Source organism: Colletotrichum spaethianum (genome assembly GCF_022836535.1).
Source record: "Colletotrichum spaethianum MAFF 239500 DNA, contig17, whole genome shotgun sequence".
Lineage (NCBI taxonomy): Eukaryota > Fungi > Ascomycota > Sordariomycetes > Glomerellales > Glomerellaceae > Colletotrichum > Colletotrichum spaethianum.
In genome coordinates, this window is record NW_026054787.1 from 426,458 (window position 1) to 444,475 (window position 18,018).

Consider the following 18,018-nt stretch of genomic DNA (forward strand, 5'->3'; position numbering starts at 1 on the left):
ATGTTCCATTCATACACTTTGCCATGGGACTATGGTCTGAGTGAAAGAAGAGATCGGCGTAGTGGTTCAGGAAACCACGAGGTGCTGCAAATGTCCCACCAACGCTTCTAAGAACCAACCTTGAAGTCCGCAGTGCAGAAGTGGTCATCCTTGGTGGCGTAGCCCGCAGTCCAGTCTCCAACACCATTAGAAACCTGAGCATAGCCCATCTTACTCGGCCCGCATGTCCCCTTCACGTAGGACCACGTCCCCTTTACGTCGGCTTTGCCCTTGTAGCCATCGCTGTACGGGCAAATGAACGAAACGACGTTGCCTCGGACGCACTGTCAATTTTTGTCAGTGTCCGTGATACTGGCATCTCTGAAGGCCAACTTACATAGGACCAGGCGTTCTTGTTCAGGTAGATATTGTCACCGGTAAAGTTGTCCACGAGGCATGTGTTGGCCTCGTCCGCTTCGCCGCTACTCACAGAACCGGGACCGCACGCTTCTCTGCGCTTCTCCAGAGGAGAGCGCGGCTTGACTGAGGTCGTGGAGATCTCGGCCCATGGCTTGAAGTCTGTCTTGGTATTCCCAGAGTCATCGACTGTGACCTGGTAAAAGCCATCGGCAACATCGCGGGCTTGGTTTGGTAGTGCGGCCGCAGACACCGAGGCGGCACTGGCGAGGAGGATGGTACAGAAGTCGGTGGTCTTCATGTTGAGTGGTCTGTTGATTTGGTGGATATCGAAAGATTGAAGAATGTGTGCTTGTCTTGTCTGTTTACTTCTTGTTCTGCCTGTTCAGTTGTTGATAAGGGTTATAAACGACAGAACTTCGGAGGTGGCAGGTGTTATATATGTGGTTTGGAAGCCTACATAGTAGAACAAATTTCAGTTTGAAATTGTACTAACGTGACTTCATCCCTATTCTTAGCGCTGTCATCTGATCCAACTTTGACAACGAGGAAGTCGATCCTACCCAGGATTATCGTGAGTCTTGGCATACCATGTCTAATCCTAAACTCCAGTAAGCCGTAGATCAGTTGATCGCAAGCCTAGCAATAATTCCTCTGTTGGCTTCCAGGGACCCCATGGGAGAGGATGACGTAGGCTATCTTCTTTGATCGGGGGGGAAACACGACGTGTAATGTCTCGCAAGGGGACATATGTCGGTACGCTGATCTTTAGAAGGATTTCAACCTCCAAGCCCCCTTGATTTGCGTTCTTGATCCTGCCTGTACTGCATTACAACATCAAAAGGCTGGTTTTGTTTACACTCCAGCCCTATCGGGATACGGAAAGAAATCCAGGATGTCCAGTTGTTCGCAAAATTTAACAATTTTAGCGTCTGAAATAGGTCGTAGACTGCAAAAGGATTTCGATAGCGTGTAAGTGTAATCCACTGAAGTCGGGAATCGGACAGTAGTTCGAATGCTGTTATACATGCATTTGATAGGTCTACTACATTAAGCCTGTTTGCGAAAGCGAATGGCTGGGGAGACTAGTTCCCATGTCGATTGCACCAAACAATGAGAGATCTTGACAGTGTTGGTGCCTAGATGCCAGCTGCTGGCGGACCGGATGAGAGTGGTGATACAGTGGATGGGAGGAATTGGTAGCATCAGGTTGCTTAAAGTTTTACGACTTGCTGTATCTGTGTACCGTACAGTCGAGTCCAGCCTGTCTTAACTCTTAGCATATCGGACCGGGGCGCAACACCTTGCGGTTGGGTTGAAGATCGGCAATTGCTTCCCACTTTTCCTAGTATGTTTCTGTTGTTTCGCAATCCTGCCTTTAGCGCTGACTGGCTTAGACATGAATCCTTCAAGGCAGCAATTTTGAAAAGCACAGATATGCGATTCTATAAGACATCACGTCACGCAGCTAAAGCTAAATTATTTTAGGCGTCAAAATGAAGTTCTCAGGTCAAGGTCATAAAATGAGAAAAGAGGAGAGTAGCCAGCTTAATAACGTTTCATTGTCATCTAATGACGTAGGCGTCGGAAATTCCATGTCAGAAGTATTTCCAGCAATATGGATTATTCGACTCTCATCTTGAACATCTTTTGATGCTCGTCCGACCCACGACTGAACGCCATTGTCGGAAGCAATTAGCAGCTTCAATAATGTTGACTTGTAAACACTGTTCTTTACGGAAGCGCGACACGATGGCTACGTCCATCAATCAGCCAAGGGATTGAGTATCCTTCGGGTAAAGCACATCGTGGTGTGCTAGGATGCAAGAACCCAGTACAGTATGGAGGCGTTAGCAGCCAATCAAAACGTATCACCGAAGGGCTCGTCACCATCTTGACAGAAAGAGAAAACTTTCTAACAGACCTTGCTAGTAATGAGCCGCATGCTGCACTGTTATGGGAAGGGTTTCGCGTGATACTACCTGTGATTCTCCCGATTGTAGCGGAAGACAGGATCTGACTTCATTCAGCTTCCTCTCAAACCAAGTTCAGAGCAAACTGCTGCTTTGGGAGGCTTTTCAGATGTCGCGAATATACTACGCCAATCCAGCGTCATCGAAATAGATCTCCAATAACTTACAATCAGTTCCACTCGGATTTGGTGCAGCTGAAAGCTCAACTCAGCACGTATTTGATCCAACTCTACGTCATGGTCATCAAGTGCCTGACTCAGTCCGTACTTCGTTATAAACACAGCGTAGTCAGTCGGTATTTCCGCGACACGACTCAAGCAGATGACTGGGAGTCACTAGTGAAGAGTACAAAAACGTGAAGGATCCAAATGCAGAGACACCAACATAAGTCAACCTGATAGCTGTTCTCGTGGCTCTATCTGACTATTTTGTGTCTAGGCGATCGGACAACATGTTCTGCTTGCTATCGGACAGCAGGGTCAACGGATGTCCATGGGGTTTGCAGAGATGACGAAAAGTTTCCAATGCCTTGAAGTAGGCATCGAGCGTATCCGCCAGGTAAACAGTGCCCGTGAAGATGCCACTGAAGATCCGACTCTGTACAGTGGTTTTCTATTGTCCTGAGTATAACGCCTTTGAAAGCTCCAAGGAGCCCTAGCTGTTATTTGTTACTACAAAAACAGGCAAAAGCAAATCCACTACCATAAGAACACTGATAGATATGCTTTAGGCGTCTGATGAGCTTTTTTTGGTTGCGTATGTCTATTTTAAGGATGATGATACCTAGCTCTGTAACTACAACGAAGTCCTTAGTACGATGATCCATCAATTACTAGTTCAGGATGGCAGTTAATCTAATACGCCAAGGCTATAGTGACAGTACAGATACGCAATCTAGCACTAGAATTGAAAAACATGTGGCAGGTTCTCCTTGCTATTGCTTCTTAAGCTAATTGTAACGGTTTTTGTGTCTTGGTGCGGTCAAGGAAGAGAACTAGGACTCAGTGAAATCTCAGAGCCCATAACACTTATTGCGGCGAAAGCTTGAAGTTCGTTTCCATTCTCAGTTTCGGAGCTTTAGATCGCATATTCTTAGGCCAGTGATATCATAGACACCACAGAAAAGTCATAACAATCATTTTCCGTCGTGAAGCGGTTTCCCCAAATCGGTAAGTGAGGTTCGATCTCAGGGTTAGTAGAGACAGGCGCCGGGGCCACCTGGTCCGGGGTTAACCACACTCTCGGGTTCGGCCCCGGCGATCGGAGCACAAGACCGCCTCGTCTAATTGTATCGATGTTACATAGAATCGGCATGAGGGTCGAGATGTGGAACTGATCATGTATCATGCTCTTCAACTCGCATCTCATGATCAGATCAACAATCGCCTCGAGATTAGGTCAGAGTTTCGATGTTCAGTGACGGGCGCTGACAACGTGATTGGGCTGATGAGGTCATTTGGTGGAGTTCGGCGAGGGCGGGGGATGCTAGTGAGCCAGGGTTCATCTCATCGTTAACCACCTGTCACTACTGACATCTTGAGTCAACATCGTCTCAACCGCTAACGGAAACTTGAACAACATCTATCGAAACAGTCGGAACGTTGGATCCTTCGAATCACCTTTATCTAGCTACGCATATTACCACGTGGTTCTAAATATGCCCCCTCCGCCAGATCTGTCCCATTACATCCTCCCGGACTCCGAGTCCAAGAAAATCTTTACCACAAAGATCCTCCCCACCGACCTCCCACAATCTCTCACCCCGCACCCCACCCGGTCTCGGCCCCTCGCCGTGCTCATAGTCGGCCAGACAGGCGCCGGCAAGACCCGCACAGCGCCCGCCGTTCTCAATGCTATGAGCCGCATCCATCCACCGGTGCACCTCATTGCCGACGTCTACAAGGCCTACCACCCTTCTTACGTCACTCTCCTTGATTCCGCCAACCCCGCTCATGCATCGCCCGCCACAGGCCCTGACGCGCGCAAGTGGCTCGCTATGGCCGCCGCCGAGGCCATCGTCCGCAAGCTCGATGTCCTCCTCGAGAGCGCGTGCCGCCACCCGGATGACTTCCGCGAGCTGGCCCGCATGTTCGGCGAGGCTGGATATCGTGTCGAGGTCGTTGTGATGGCTGTGCCCGCGGCATTAAGCAGGTTAGGCATCCTGCACCGCTTTTACGAGAGGTTGCCAGAGGCGGGGAGCGGGGCCTTGCCCATTCGGCTCACACCTGTGAAAGTCCATGAAGATTCTTATAGGGGCCTCATGAGCGTGGCAGAGTGGATTGATGGAGTGAACTACGCTGACAGGGTTCTGGTCGTAAGGAGAGGCAACATGGTTGCATTTGCAGATGAGAGAGGAGAAGATGGCAAATTGCAGGGCAAGGTTGCTGAAGGGGTGAGGAAAGAGCGAGAGCGACCATTGACTGAAGAAGAAAGGAGCGTCGCCGTGAGGGACTTAGAAAGGTTAGCGGCACGCGACGCAAACCTAGCACAGCAGGTCACGGTGTTGCTCGAACCTTTGTTGAAGGAAGAAGATCATTCATATCCAGAATTGCGTCCGCTGGTTTTCCAGCCCCATGGTCCGAGAGAAGCTTTGCTTACGCTAGGCGAAGCATGAAGCCATAGCGGCCTGGATAGATAGGAACCTTGGCATTGTTGAGTAATCGCGATAAGGAAGATTGAAACTCTGGTTGACTCGTATAGGTAGAAATAGAGAAAGAATAACAAGGGTAGTAAATGAGAATGGGAAGAGTGGCGTGTCTGAGACAGTGAAAGTAAGGTACTAGCATCGTCCCTCTTTCCTAGTTAGTTGAACCAAGTTCTCCATGCGCCTCTACTATCCTCTTCTTCATCTCACACAAGAACTCTCAAAATTCCACCAGGGAACCTGTACGATATACAGATGATCGCCCTCATAATTTGAGCCCGCCTTGGCTCACGTCCAAAGTATCTTGAGGGAATGATTTTAATGCCAATGGCTCCGATATCCGGTTTCCACGCAGGATGCAAGTTTTTCTGTTCCAAATCTCGCGGCTGTCGAAGTAAAGAAATAAATTCCGGGCTTCGATGGGGTATATACATTTGTACTGTTGACCTTAAAAGCATACCGTAAGAAATGTTTTCTCTGCCTTCATGAAGGGGTCCCTCAAAAACTATCAGTTCTATGCTATTCAGTGACTTCGGTGCGTATCTTGGCCATTAGAGCCGGCTCTTCCAGCTTTTCGGACGCGATAGTTCTCCACCAGTAGGCTATAAGGTGTGACGTAGCGAAGGTGGGATTGGTGGTGGATGAAAACGCCAGAAGCGCTGTTGTGAGCGGTTCCAATGGATGAAAAGCCAAGAACTCGGGTCAGAACACAAACAGATCTGATGATCGGGCCTGGAGACTACTGCGTAGTCGAGCAGCGGCTTCGCTTAATGAGGGATCATGTGTCGCGAGGGTGCGAGCCAAGACTGTGCCAAATCCGAGGTTGAGACAGGTGACATTCGACGTCAGAGGAATAACATTGCGTGTCATTACAGGATACCCGATGACAGTGTGATTTTCCTTCATGTAAGAAGTACAGACTGGCAACCGTATCCATATCGATACAGCAGTCAACGGTAGAATCTTCCGGATAACGTCCCACTCGCGGCCGGAGTGGACCGTTACTGCCCCGGTATAAGTGCTCCGGGACGGCAGATGAGACACGTACCGAACTTCCTAACTGCAGAAAATATGTAGTGCAGGGGCCGGTGTGGTGCCTGAGCTCAGTGAGCTGCCCTGACTTTCCAGCATCCCTGGAACACTTTACTGAAGCGAGGGGTGCTGAAGTGGAGCTGTGAGGTCACACCAAAAACGAACTAGAAGCTGCGACAGCCCCGCGAAAATCGGCCCACGTGACGCAGAAGGGTTTTCTGCCCTACGGAGCTCAACCACTAAAACTTCAGCGGTCGGCTGGCAGTTGGAGAAGAAGTTCATCACCAACACCTCTCATCTCAAAGGACAAGTAAGTGCAGCGCTCCATACCCAGCCACGGCCATCGCCGCGGTGTCAGCCTCAATTCCGCGAGGGATGCGGGGGCTTGCCGTCGACGATCGCCAAGGTCGCAATTGTATGCGCGCGCGACCATGATGAACTAACCAAGCTGCCCAGGTTCGTCGTTCACGATGAGAGCCAAGTGGAGAAAGAAGCGCGTTCGCCGTCTCAAGCGCAAGAGAAGAAAGATGAGGGCTCGCTCGTAAGTTCCATCCATTGAAGAATTGTATGGTTTTTGGATCGTCGACTGACCGACTCCGAAGCAAATAAACAACTCGCCAACCCTCCCCTCGACCATGACCATCTTTTGAGATGAAATCACAATCAAACCATCTTGCGACTCGCACTTCGGAGATGCGACAGCCAGCGTTCGTCACCAGCGACTCAGTCTGTTTCGGCACGCCCGAGACGTCTATATTCACACTACGGATTGGAACAAAGGGACTTGGGGTCATGATGAAACGATCAGGCGCGCGACTCTACTGCAGACCTTGATGAGGATTCAACGAAGATGGACCTGACAACACGATCGGTCGAGATGACGCTACGATGAGGAACGCGGTGTTTATGGACTAGCCGCAGGAAGCATGATGTCTTGAGGCAACGCGGATTAGGAACTGGGATCAAGACGTGCACGACAATTGAAAGGCAGATACTTGCTTCCTCAAAAAATCAAAAAGTGAACCAAAACTATATCGTGCTATTATTCAGTGACCCGTTATGTCTGCCGTGCGCGGGTTTTCGTGGCCAAGCAACCGTTTGCAAATTCGAAATACTAGAGCATATCATTTCAATTGCACTTTGCCTCGGTCAATTCAGCTTGAATTTGGTCAACTGAGTGTGCGATTTTGGCGTTGACCTGTGACGTGTGTCTAACAGCTCAAGTGGGTCTGTTAGTTTAGCGATTCTTCCAGAGACTTGCCGTTCCAGTTGCGGCCACACCGCCTGCCTATCACGATAGGAGCGCACGGGTAAACGCCGGTGCGCCGACATTTTTTCTGGACGACAGACCCCTACAGAAAATATTTCCAGAGTTGCAAGCCATCCCACCGAGCCGATCACCACCGACCAAGTACCAACACTTGTACCGGTAGCCAACAACCAAATACTGCAACAATGGCGGACGCAAATGGAAGGAAGAGAAAGCGCGATCTCGACGTCTCGTCAAAGTCCAAGAAGAAGCTGGCCACCGAGCCCTCAACAGTCTCCGTCTCGTCGGTCCTAAGACCCCAACTCTGCCCGCCAGTCCTAGGTACGACATTCTGCGCCCGAGGCTCTCATTCGCGAGGAGAGATGAGAGACACCCCATACTAACTGATTTCAGCTTCCACTCCCGGAGTCCGGCTACCTAGAAGCGTCCCCTTCAATCCGTATGTCAAGCAAGATGCTCTGGCCAGCAAGCGGCGGCAGAAAGTCCCCGCAGTGTCGCAGGATCTCGTCCTGCACTCTTCCAGTCACCAGACAATGGACTACACGGCGAGAGAAGACGGCATCAGCGACAGCCAACAGGCTCTGAAGCACTACGTCGGTGTTTTCGACCCCAAGACGGGCACTCTACAGGTGGTAGAGGCGAAGAAGATGGTGGTTCGCGGTGTGGCCAGGGCGAAGCACGCGACGGAGGAGGCCATGACAGCACCGGCAGATAACCAGGTACGTTCAATCGCCTTCCAGACGCGTTCTCGACACTCGCTGACTTTGCACAGAGCTACTATGACCTCAAGAAGGACCTCGGCCAGACTTTTGGTACTAAGAAGGCCAAGAAGGCCATTGAGTCCGTCGCCCTTAACGCCATCGACCCCAATAAGACTAGGGACAGCGCCCCGAAAAAGCTCGACACCGCATCCAAGGCCATCCTGGAAGAAATCGGCGGCGTTACAGCGACAATGGCTTCGCGCGAGCAGCTGCAGGCCGCCGTCGACGAGGCCAAGCCCGTACCCAAGCCCAACCTCGAGGCCGATGCCATCCAGGACGTATACGACCCTGACGAGTTCATCGGGCGCGAGATTCTTGCGGCTGTGCCCATCAAGGACTGGGTTGAGCCGGCCAAGAATGGCGAGGAGATCTTGTGCTACTCGCGGCACGTGGCGGCGCGGGTCAAGAAGGTGGCCGACTCGGGCAGCGTCGCCAAGATGCGGCTGCTGCGCTACTTTTACTTCCTCTTCACCTTTTATACGATGGCGGCGCCGGGCAAGCAGCGCGGCACGAAGCGCATCCCGCCGCGGGACAAGCTTAAGGAGCGGCTATCGCCGGCGCCGCAGATCGTCATCGAGCACATCCGCCGCAAGTTCTCTGACGGCGGCGAGATGCGCAAGTTCCACATCGACCTGCTCATCACGCACTGCTGCGCTCTTGCGTGCATCATCGACAACTTCGAGGTCGACACGTCCAAGCTGCGCGAGGACCTGCGCCTCGACCAGAAGGAAATGAACAACTACTTTTACGAGATCGGCGCAAAGGTGAAGCAGGTCGCAACCAAGGAGAAGGGCAAGGCCGCGCACGTCGCCAAGCTCGCGCTGCCGCTCAACTTCCCCAAGCTCAGATCAGTCGCACCGAAGCGCCGTTAGGGTAAGGTGTTCGTACGGGTGAAAAAGAGCTATTGAGTTTGCTGGATAGGAGTGTGAAAGTCAACCAGGTTCAGCTTGACCTAGGGTCCCTAGCAGATGTTGTCTCGTACACCACAAGGGCTTGCTGGCCGACAGACATCTGCGATGCGGGAGGTGAAAGCAAAATATGCGTCTCGCCTATATTCGACTTTGGGTAGTGGAGGCATTGTGGAAGCATCTTAGAGATGATGCATATCGGCGGTTTACACTGATGATGATACCTATGCACTGCTTACACAGCAGAAGAGCCTATATTCACATACGCTATGCCACATCGGATATGGAGTTCAAAAATTCGCTTTTAATAAAACATGATGATGAAGCTGAACGGGCGCCGGCGTGAAGTCCTCTGCCAATTGCGTCTTCATCAGTGACCGGGACTGAGCGCAAGCACCCCGCAATGCCACCCCATCCTGCCGAGGCATCTCGGTGTAGGTGGTGTGGGGTCCGGGGTAGACCTCCTCGGCATACCCGGTAATGAAACTAGTCAATTGTCGTCAATTGAGTGGCCATCATACCAGCATTTTCCCAAAAAGCACAGCGGGTGGCCACGACATAACTATATTTTCATAGGCCACTAGAAAAATAGGAAGAAGGCACACACAGACAATAGACAACATGGCCAGCCCCGAAGACTCGGTCATCTCCCTCGAGTACCGCGGCCGCGTGGCGCTGCTCACGATTGACAACGACCGCAAGCTCAACGCTCTCGCACAACCGCAGTATTACGACCTCGCCCAGAAGCTGCGCGAGATTGCTACACACGACGAGGTCTTCATCACTGTTCTGACGGGCAAGGGGCGCTACTTTTCTGCGTGAGTATCCCTCGGGACTCATTCGGCCGTCTTACCTCGGCTCATTCTCTTCCCACACTTTGACGTCTTGTAAGCTCACAGCCTTTATACGTGGGACAAAAGAGGAGATTGAGCCGCAACACTGCACCCTTGAAGCCCCTCGTGCAAGCCCCAGGGAACCCCAACCCAGATACTCATCCCGATTGAACACGCTACTAACAACCCCCAGCGGCGCTGACGTGTCGATTGCGCGCGCCTCCCCCGCCGGTCCAGACGCTCACAAGCACTGGCTCCAGTCCTTCGTGGCCTTCAACCTCAACATCACGCAAGCCTTCTACTCGCACCCCAAGATCCTCGTCGTCGGCCTCAACGGTCCCGTCATCGGCCTCTCCGCCGCCCTCGTCTCCTTCGCCGACTTCATCTACGCCACACCCTCTACCTTCCTCCTCACCCCCTTCTCCTCGCTCGGCCTGGTGGCGGAGGGCGGCGCCTCGCGCGCCCTGGTCCAGCGCCTTGGCATCAGCAAGGCCAACGAGGCGCTCATCATGAGCAAGCGCATCCCGGCCGAGGAGCTGCTGCACACCGGGTTCGTGAACAAGATCTTCGACACGGGCAAGGGCGAGGACGCGAGGTTCAGAGAGCTCGTGCTGCACGAGGTCGACGACAGGCTGGGGAGCACCTGATTGGGGAGAGCCTGACGGGCATCAAGGCGCTGATCCGGAGGCCCGAGATGGATGCCATGGACAAGCAGAACTCGCTCGAGGTGTTTGCGGGGCTGGAGAGGTTCATGAAGGGCGTTCCGCAAGAGGAGTTCCGCAAGATAGCCAGCGGCGAGAAGAGGCACAAGTTGTAAGGCACACAATGTCCAGGACAGACCGGACGGACCGTGACGATAAAAACCAGACCTGCGTGGCCAGAGTTTCTGTAAATTAGATCATGACTTTCCATTCGTTGCGCCTCTAAACATTTCCCCTTTCCCACGCAAATGTTTTCGCAGGCGACCGGACTATCACTCGGGTATCTATATACAATCATCACAACAGGCCGAAGAGCAGACTTGTCCTCTTATGGTAATCCTGTGACGACTTGACGATGCGCTGTCGCGCCTCGTCGCTGTTCAAGCCTGTGCTACCATAGACCTTGTCCTCCAGGCTCTTGAGCTCGTTGCTTTTGCTGTCTGGCGGGGCGTCGAGATATAATCGTAAGAGAGAGACGTCAAATAGCCATTGAATTGGGAGGTCGCGGCGCTGTTGGGCAAGGCTGTCGTCCACCTTTGCCGGTGGTTCGGGTGTTCCTTCCTCCTTCGGTTTCTCTTCTGATGTCTTGTCTCCATCGTCTGGCTTGTCACCAGACGCCTCTTCTTTCTTCCCTGCATCAGAGGCTTCGTCATCTTTCTCCTCCTTGTCGGACGACTCCTTCTCCTTGACTTCATCCTTGGGCACATCCTCGACAGGAGTGGTCGGCTTGTCTTCAGGGACGTCACCGTTCGTCTTCTCCTCGAGATGCGCCTCCAGAGCCTTGAGCCACCTTTCAGCCAGCTGCCGTCTGAGATGCTGCTTGGTAACGTCCACAGCCGCCGCGCTCCACAGATCCATTCCGGCATCGCTCATCTCCGTCGAAATATCCCGCAAGAACCGGAATACCCTGGGCGAAGGCTGCGTAGGCAGCTCAGGGCTGCCCTCCCACAGTAGGCGGCCGACGACGAACCTCTGCGTAAGTCCCTCGCTCGTGAGAGTCTCTAGCGGCTGCGCCGAAACGGCAATGGCAAGTTGCTCGTGCAGCGACGGCACCACCTCCAGCCCGAAGCTCTTGACGCTGTCGAGATTCGGCAGGCCCTGGCGTATATCTCGCAAGATGCGGAGGAAGTACATGGCTACCTTGCCGCTATTCTGCGCGTCCGATTTGGACTTCCATAAGCTCATAAGCTTCTCGTCCAAGTCCTGGAAAGCCTTGATGAGTGTCGAGTTGAGCTTCTCGTGTAGCGTGCTGGGGTCGTCTTTGCTGAGAAGCTGCTGCCTCTCTTCGATTGTCTCCTCGTCCTCAATCTCATCAATGTCGTTGTCCCAGCGCTGCCTCTTTAGCTGCTCCACCACGTCGCCCACCTCGTCAATGATGTGTCGCCACGACTGGAACCCGTTCACCGCCTTGGACACCGAGTCGTTCCGGCCGTGTAGTCGACTTACGAGTTCTTGCAAGAAGTGATCCGCCCGTTGATGAGGTCAATGTCAAAGCTGCGTACGTTCCAAAGCTCGACAGACTGATCCGTCACGCCATCCTGCCAAGAGTCCAGCGTCGCTGATACCTCGGACCCGATGAGGTGCAGTTTGTTGACCTTTGTCTCAACAACGTTGAGCATGTGCCCGTTGATGGCGCCGCGCAGCTCGTCGAGCATTTCCGAGGGGTCGAAACCGCGGGCTTTGCCACCCTCGCGGATCCACAGCTGCAGTACTCTCGTCCGCAGCTCGGTGATGGCCTTGAACTCCATCATCCGATCCATCGTCTTCTTGAGGCCGTTGATGAGCACCTCGCTGCCACCCTTTGCCCAACTGAATAGCATGTCTCTCGCCTGCGGGCCATCGAGGTCGTCATGGCGGATGAAGGGTGTGAAGAATTGGATCTCTTCCCCGCACCACCGCTCATAGACGTCGAGACGTAAGCCTTCGAGCTTCTTGAGTGTCGAATCCGCCAATAAAGGGCTCTTTTTGAGGTTCGATAGCGCGTCCGACAGCTTGAAAGGCACAAGAGCCTGCACATCCAACAACGTCTTCGTGTACAACATCAGGCTCTTCAACACATCTTCCGTGGTCCGCTGCCGCTCCTTGTCTTCGACGTCGAAAGCCAATGCCATGGCGGCACCTCTAACACGTAAGAAGTGTGTGACAACGTCGCGCGCGCCAGAGCTGGTAGCTAAGCTGTAGGCGCATAACGCCTTCAGAACATCCTCCTGTTTGACGTCATCTCCTGTGCGTTCTAACAGATTCCCGATGTAGCGCAATAGCCTCTTTTTGAGCCCACCCAAGCTCTTCTTCGCAGCTTCAACCGCGTGTCCAACATCCTCATCCAACGTCTCCTCCTCTCCCAAGCTCTTCACCAGTAGTCGGCTCAGCACCAGCACCTTACTAGCGAGAACGACTCTATCCCCTCTGCTAAGATCCTGGCTCCCGGCGCCGGAGCCCTTGAGCACACGTCCAACGACAAGTCCACATGCCTCAAGCAGCCTCGCCCTCGCGACGACGCCCACGTCCCCACCGGTGTGCTCCCTGACACTGCTCTCGAATCCGCTCAGCCCGGAGACCTTGGAACCGACGACGCCGCGCCCGCAGCGGCCGCCCATGCGTCCTAGGACGCCCTGAACCGCGTCGTTGTCCTTGCGCATCTGGACGATGGTGTCGGCAGTGCCGAGGAGGTCGCGGTACGAGTTGCCGACCTGCGTGCGTAGACGGCTTGCCTTCTCGTCAATCTCTACATGGAGGGCTCGGTGGATCGCTCGGATCTGTGGGAGTGTGTAGTTGGAGGAGAATATCTGGGCGGAGGACGTGAGGGTTGAGAGGTTGGGCGTCGCCATGGTGTGAGGTGCGGGTTCGGCGGTTCGTCAATTGGGGGTTATCGGTAGTTTATTGGGATCATTGAGGTTCGTTCTCAGTCTACTTTGGCCTTATATGACCCGTAGAATTAGCAGGACCAATTGCGCTGATGTCGCGCTCGCCCTGTCGTTGAGGTTTGCAGAACGGAGATTGCTGATAGTTGGAGTCGAAGCTGTTCTGGCCAGATGGAATTGGTGGGGCCAGCTGTCTCGAGCTTCGGTGCTAAGGTAACTTAGTGTACCTGGAGCTATGTACTTTCCTCCTCACAAGACACGCCACACACAACACACACAGCTCATTAAGCCAGCATTTGACTGTGTTCATGGAAAAGACGAACCATACACTGAAAAGACTTTTGTATTCCAATTGTATTATTTGAGGAACCTGATAACAGCCTAGCTTTACAATTTCCTCGCTCTAACAATACCCGTCGTGATACCAGACATCTCACCACCGTATCCGCCCTTGGGCTCACCTCCTTGCCAGACGGGCTTCATGCTCCTCAACTTCTTCTGCTTCTCCTCGTACTTCATCCGCTTCTTGACACGAGGGTTGCGCACCTCCTTCTTGCGCTTTGGCGTCAGGCCCTTGTTCTTCTCGATGGCGTACGTAATCTTGCGCTTGCCATCCTCGCCGACGACCTCCTGCTCAACCACACGGTCGGCCTTGCTGGCGGCCGCAAGGGCGTCGTACAGCGCCGCCTTCTCCGCCTTCTTCTTCTTGGAAGATGCGGCGACCATATCGTAGTACTCGTCGTCTCCGTCCTCGCGCACGCCAGCGGCCGTCCTGGAGTCATCTCCATCGCTGCCATCATCGTCACCGAGATCGGCACCGAACTTCTGACCACGTCGCTCGGCCTCGCGGTTGAGGCGGGCCTGACGATCCCTGAGACGCTCGCGATATGGGATATCCACGTCTCCACCGGCATCGCGGCCTGCGTCGGCGCGCTTGTTGGCCTTCTGGACGATCTGCGAGGTGTAGAAGCGCAGACTCTTCTTGCGGGCCGCCTTGTCGGCGGCCGTCCGAGCGTCGAGAACCTCCTCCTCGCCAAAGTCAGAGTTGTCGCCGTCTTCGGCAGCCTTGGCGGCGGCCTTCTTCTTCTTGCTGCTCTTCTTGGACTGCTTGAGCAAGTCGTCGAGATCTGCGAGCGACTCCTCGATGGCCTGGGCCTGCTTCTGAGCCTGCTTGTTCTTCGCTTTGGCGGCCTTGTCCAGCTTTCTCTGCCTCTTGAGTTCCTCCTTCGCCGCAGCGAAAGCAGCCTCGTCGACGTCGTCCACAGCACTGAGCTCCTCCTCGGCAGAAGAAACGTCCATAGAATCGTCGGGTTGGACCGGTGCTGCACTCTTGACTTGTTGCCATGCCTCACGGCACTCCAGAAGCGTCTCCATGACGTCGTGATCACGCAGTTCCGCGGGGTCCAGAGTCTTCTGAGTTGATGCATCGTCCCGCGCCGGTGATGTGAGGATAGCAAAGTAGCTGGCGAGAGCAGCAACGTAGCAACCAAGGATCCAGTACTTGACGGCCTCTAATGATTGGCTCGACTTGCCGTGGGCCTCCTTTTGCAGGATAGCCAGCTGCGGTTGCAAGTCCTGGAACTCGTTGACTAGATGCTCAAACTCGGGGTATCTGCTTTTGAGGATCTTGATGCGTTCTTCGGGACCCATGTCGTCTGTGACCTCAATGTCCTTGAGGACCTCGGTGACAACCTCCTGGTCTTCTGCCTCGTCGGGCTTTGTGGCCAGCCATTCGCCTTCATCGAACAAGAAATCCTCCTCAGACATCTTGGCCAGCTTCTTCTGCTGCAGGCGCTTGGCCTCGGCCTCTTCCTCGAGAGCATCAGCCTCGGTCTCGATCTGGTCGGCATCGTAGTATTCCTTCTTGGAAGAACCCCACCAGCTCGGATCAGCCTCGTCCTCTTCTCCCTCACCCTCTTCCTCGGAATCGGCTCCAGCCTTGGCCTTCTTGGATTTGCGGGGTGCTTTTCTGGTCTCTTCTTCGTCGGAATCGTCGCCGTTGTCGAGATCCAGGATCTCCTCTTCCGAATTGTCCAGGAAGTTATCCTCCTCCTCCTCCCTCTTTCTCCTCTTGGACTTGGGGCCCTCGTCGAACATGATCTTGTCGCGGTTCAGGAAGTACTCCTCCTCGGAATCGGCGACATCTTCGTAGGTGGTGATGGGACCGAGGCGAGCGTCAGCGGGGTCGAGCTCCTTGGGGCCGGTGCGCGCATTCTGCGCGGACGCTTTGCGCTTCTTCGCCATGTTGACTATTTTGCTCTGTTCGAATGGGTCGAACCTTGTTGGAAAAAAGGGTTGAGGAGAGAGGCGGCAGGTCGGTGTCGCTGGTTGAAGACGGGCGTCGGATGGATGTGGGTTCTCGCTGTACCTGAGCGACAACGAAAAATGTTCTTGCATCCATCGAGCGCAGAACTTTTTAGTGGAGACATATTGGTGGCATCGAGTCTCATTGGTTGAATTACCACAATCCCAATAGTGGGGTTGATCCTCTCACATCCCAGACTTCAGCATTCAGCTTTGCAGCCTGTGCCCTTTCTACCTACAATGGAAACCCGTCTCAGTCCATGAAGCTAGATAACGACTTTTCATACGTACCAGAGATCGTTGTAAGCGTATGCAGTACAGTAATGCCATCTACTCTACAAGATCCGATCACCTCAAGCTGTTTCACTTAACCAGGAATGATTGGACTGGAACCCGTCCAGTTTGGCTAGGTATTCCAGTCCCTTGTGAACTCCAACTGCATCATGTCCTATGCGCCTCATCGTATCCTATCCATGTTCATTACTTACCTACGCTTAGAGAAATGTGGGTAACGAAAACGAACACCTATTCCGCTAGGATCCAAGACAACAATCTACTTTGGTCGCATTGCCGCGCAGCCGGGTAGAGACCGTGATACAATAACGATATCGTATCGCACCCTCTTCGGCGTGTCTACTGACCATCATGCCGGCCGTGCGGTCCCCCGGCGGGCACCTGCTAGGTGACTTAGAGCACGCTGGTGACTCCACTCAATTAAACGAACCACCCGACCGCGTTGTGGCTAAACCGTAACCGGCACTCTACAGCTTCTCCTGGTCCTGCGTGTTGCGCGCCTCGACCAAAGTCCCAGTCCGACGAAGCCGAACATAAAGATCTCTTCATCTCGATTGCGCCTACAATACTCTCCTTCTTCGGCTCTCGAGCTATGGAATACACATCGCAAGCTCTGCGGATCGCCCTCCCTGGACTCGCTGCTGTCCTCCTCGCATCCGCCATGGGTCTATTCAACAGAAAGAATCACATGCCTGTCGATGGCAAGGTAAACGCGCCGACCTCGAACACTTTCCAGTTTACCAGCTACTAACTCAATCACTCTGTCAGACCGTCCTCCTGACCGGTGCATCGGAAGGCATGGGCCGTAGTGTCGCCCTCCAGCTTGCGGCAAAAGGCGCAAACCTCGTACTCATTGCCCGCAATGCCGCCCGCCTCGAGGAGCTCATCACCGAGCTCAAGGCCGTCGCCAAGCATCCCGAGACCCAGCGCTTCAAGTACATCACCGCCGACATAACGGCAGAGAACTACGCCGCCCCATCGTCGCCGAGGCCACCGCCTGGAACGGCGGTCGCAGCCCGGACATTGTCTGGTGCATCGCCGGCATGGCCACCACCGGCTTCTTCACCGAGGTGCCTTTCTCCGAGACCCGCAAGAACATGGACGTCAACTTTTACGGCACCGCCGAGATGGCCCACTCCATCCTGCGCGAGTGGCTCGCTCCCGAAGCCCCCATCGAGGACGAGCCGAGGCACTTGATCATGACCACGAGCGTTGTCGCCTTCTTCACCATCGCGGGGTACGCGCCGTATGCCGGGTCCAAGTGGGCCATCCGCGGGTTGGCCGACACACTCTCCCAGGAGGTTCTGCTGTATCCCCAGAACGTCAAGATCCACGTCGTCTTTCCTGGGACCATCACCAGCCCTGGCTTGGAGAGGGAGAACGAGACCAAGCCTCAAATCACCCATCAGCTCGAGGAGCTTGACCCTGTGCAATCGCCCGAGGAGGTCGCCAGACTGTCCATCAAGGGCCTGGAGAGAGGTGACTACTTTGTCACTGTTGCGTTCCTGGGCAGTCTGATGAAGTGGAGTGGCCTTGGCGGCTCTCTACGGAACAACTGGGTGCTCGACACGTTCATGATCTGGGTCACCTCATGGGTGTGGGTGTTTATGTTGCCTGATTTGCTGAAGCAGTGCAGGAACTATGGCAAGAAGCATGGTCACCCAGCTACTTATGGGAAGCCGAAGCCCAGGGCATGAGGGCAGAGAGCTGCAAAAAGATAGGCAATCAAAGATACCCACAACGTTAATACGAAGAAACTTGATGACAAGGGCGTTACGGCCCTCTACCTGTTCCGTCCGTTCCGATTACGAATTAGTGACAAGGAGCTAAAGCCGAATTATTCAAAGTTCTTTCAGACATGAAGAGACGCAGCCCAAGGACATGGGGTGATGGTGACTAAAGTTTAAGGTATCCGTTCTCTCTCGCTACAGTCTCAGCACATCATTTTTCTCCATGGCTTCGTATGTTTGACTTCCTGAAAACGCTTTACTATAATGATAACAGTATCGAACAGGCATGCATACGAATTTGGGGCTATGGA

General features: G+C 53.8%; 6 protein-coding genes across 6 annotated transcripts; 4 read left to right on the forward strand and 2 right to left on the reverse strand.

The window, feature by feature from the left end:
• Window positions 1-107: 107 nt before the first annotated feature.
• On the reverse strand, window positions 108-697 carry ColSpa_06920 (uncharacterized protein; the record flags this gene model as incomplete). The annotated part of the gene is made up of 2 exons (XM_049273132.1): window positions 108-323; window positions 377-697. The coding sequence occupies 2 exons, from the start codon at window positions 695-697 to the stop codon at window positions 108-110; spliced, it is 537 nt and encodes a 178-aa protein (XP_049129089.1).
• Window positions 698-4,026: 3,329 nt separating this feature from the next.
• Window positions 4,027-4,983, forward strand: ColSpa_06921 (TPR repeat protein oca3; the record flags this gene model as incomplete). Its single annotated transcript, XM_049273133.1, has 1 exon — window positions 4,027-4,983. The coding sequence occupies one exon, from the start codon at window positions 4,027-4,029 to the stop codon at window positions 4,981-4,983; it is 957 nt and encodes a 318-aa protein (XP_049129090.1).
• A 2,517-nt stretch (window positions 4,984-7,500) lies between these two features.
• ColSpa_06922 (DNA-directed RNA polymerase I subunit RPA49) lies at window positions 7,501-8,948 on the forward strand (the record flags this gene model as incomplete). Its single annotated transcript, XM_049273134.1, has 3 exons — window positions 7,501-7,636; window positions 7,709-8,034; window positions 8,088-8,948. 3 exons carry the CDS (start codon window positions 7,501-7,503, stop codon window positions 8,946-8,948), a joined length of 1,323 nt encoding a protein of 440 aa, XP_049129091.1.
• A 657-nt stretch (window positions 8,949-9,605) lies between these two features.
• On the forward strand, window positions 9,606-10,634 carry ColSpa_06923 (3,2-trans-enoyl-CoA isomerase; the record flags this gene model as incomplete). The annotated part of the gene is given in 3 exon segments (XM_049273135.1): window positions 9,606-9,802; window positions 10,011-10,437; window positions 10,449-10,634. The coding sequence occupies 3 exon segments, from the start codon at window positions 9,606-9,608 to the stop codon at window positions 10,632-10,634; spliced, it is 810 nt and encodes a 269-aa protein (XP_049129092.1).
• Window positions 10,635-13,766: 3,132 nt separating this feature from the next.
• On the reverse strand, window positions 13,767-15,623 carry ColSpa_06924 (uncharacterized protein; the record flags this gene model as incomplete). Its single annotated transcript, XM_049273136.1, has 1 exon — window positions 13,767-15,623. The coding sequence occupies one exon, from the start codon at window positions 15,621-15,623 to the stop codon at window positions 13,767-13,769; it is 1,857 nt and encodes a 618-aa protein (XP_049129093.1).
• Window positions 15,624-16,328: 705 nt separating this feature from the next.
• ColSpa_06925 (3-ketodihydrosphingosine reductase gsl-3) lies at window positions 16,329-17,674 on the forward strand (the record flags this gene model as incomplete). The annotated part of the gene is made up of 4 exons (XM_049273137.1): window positions 16,329-16,365; window positions 16,451-16,683; window positions 16,746-16,912; window positions 16,939-17,674. 4 exons carry the CDS (start codon window positions 16,329-16,331, stop codon window positions 17,672-17,674), a joined length of 1,173 nt encoding a protein of 390 aa, XP_049129094.1.
• Window positions 17,675-18,018: the final 344 nt, after the last annotated feature.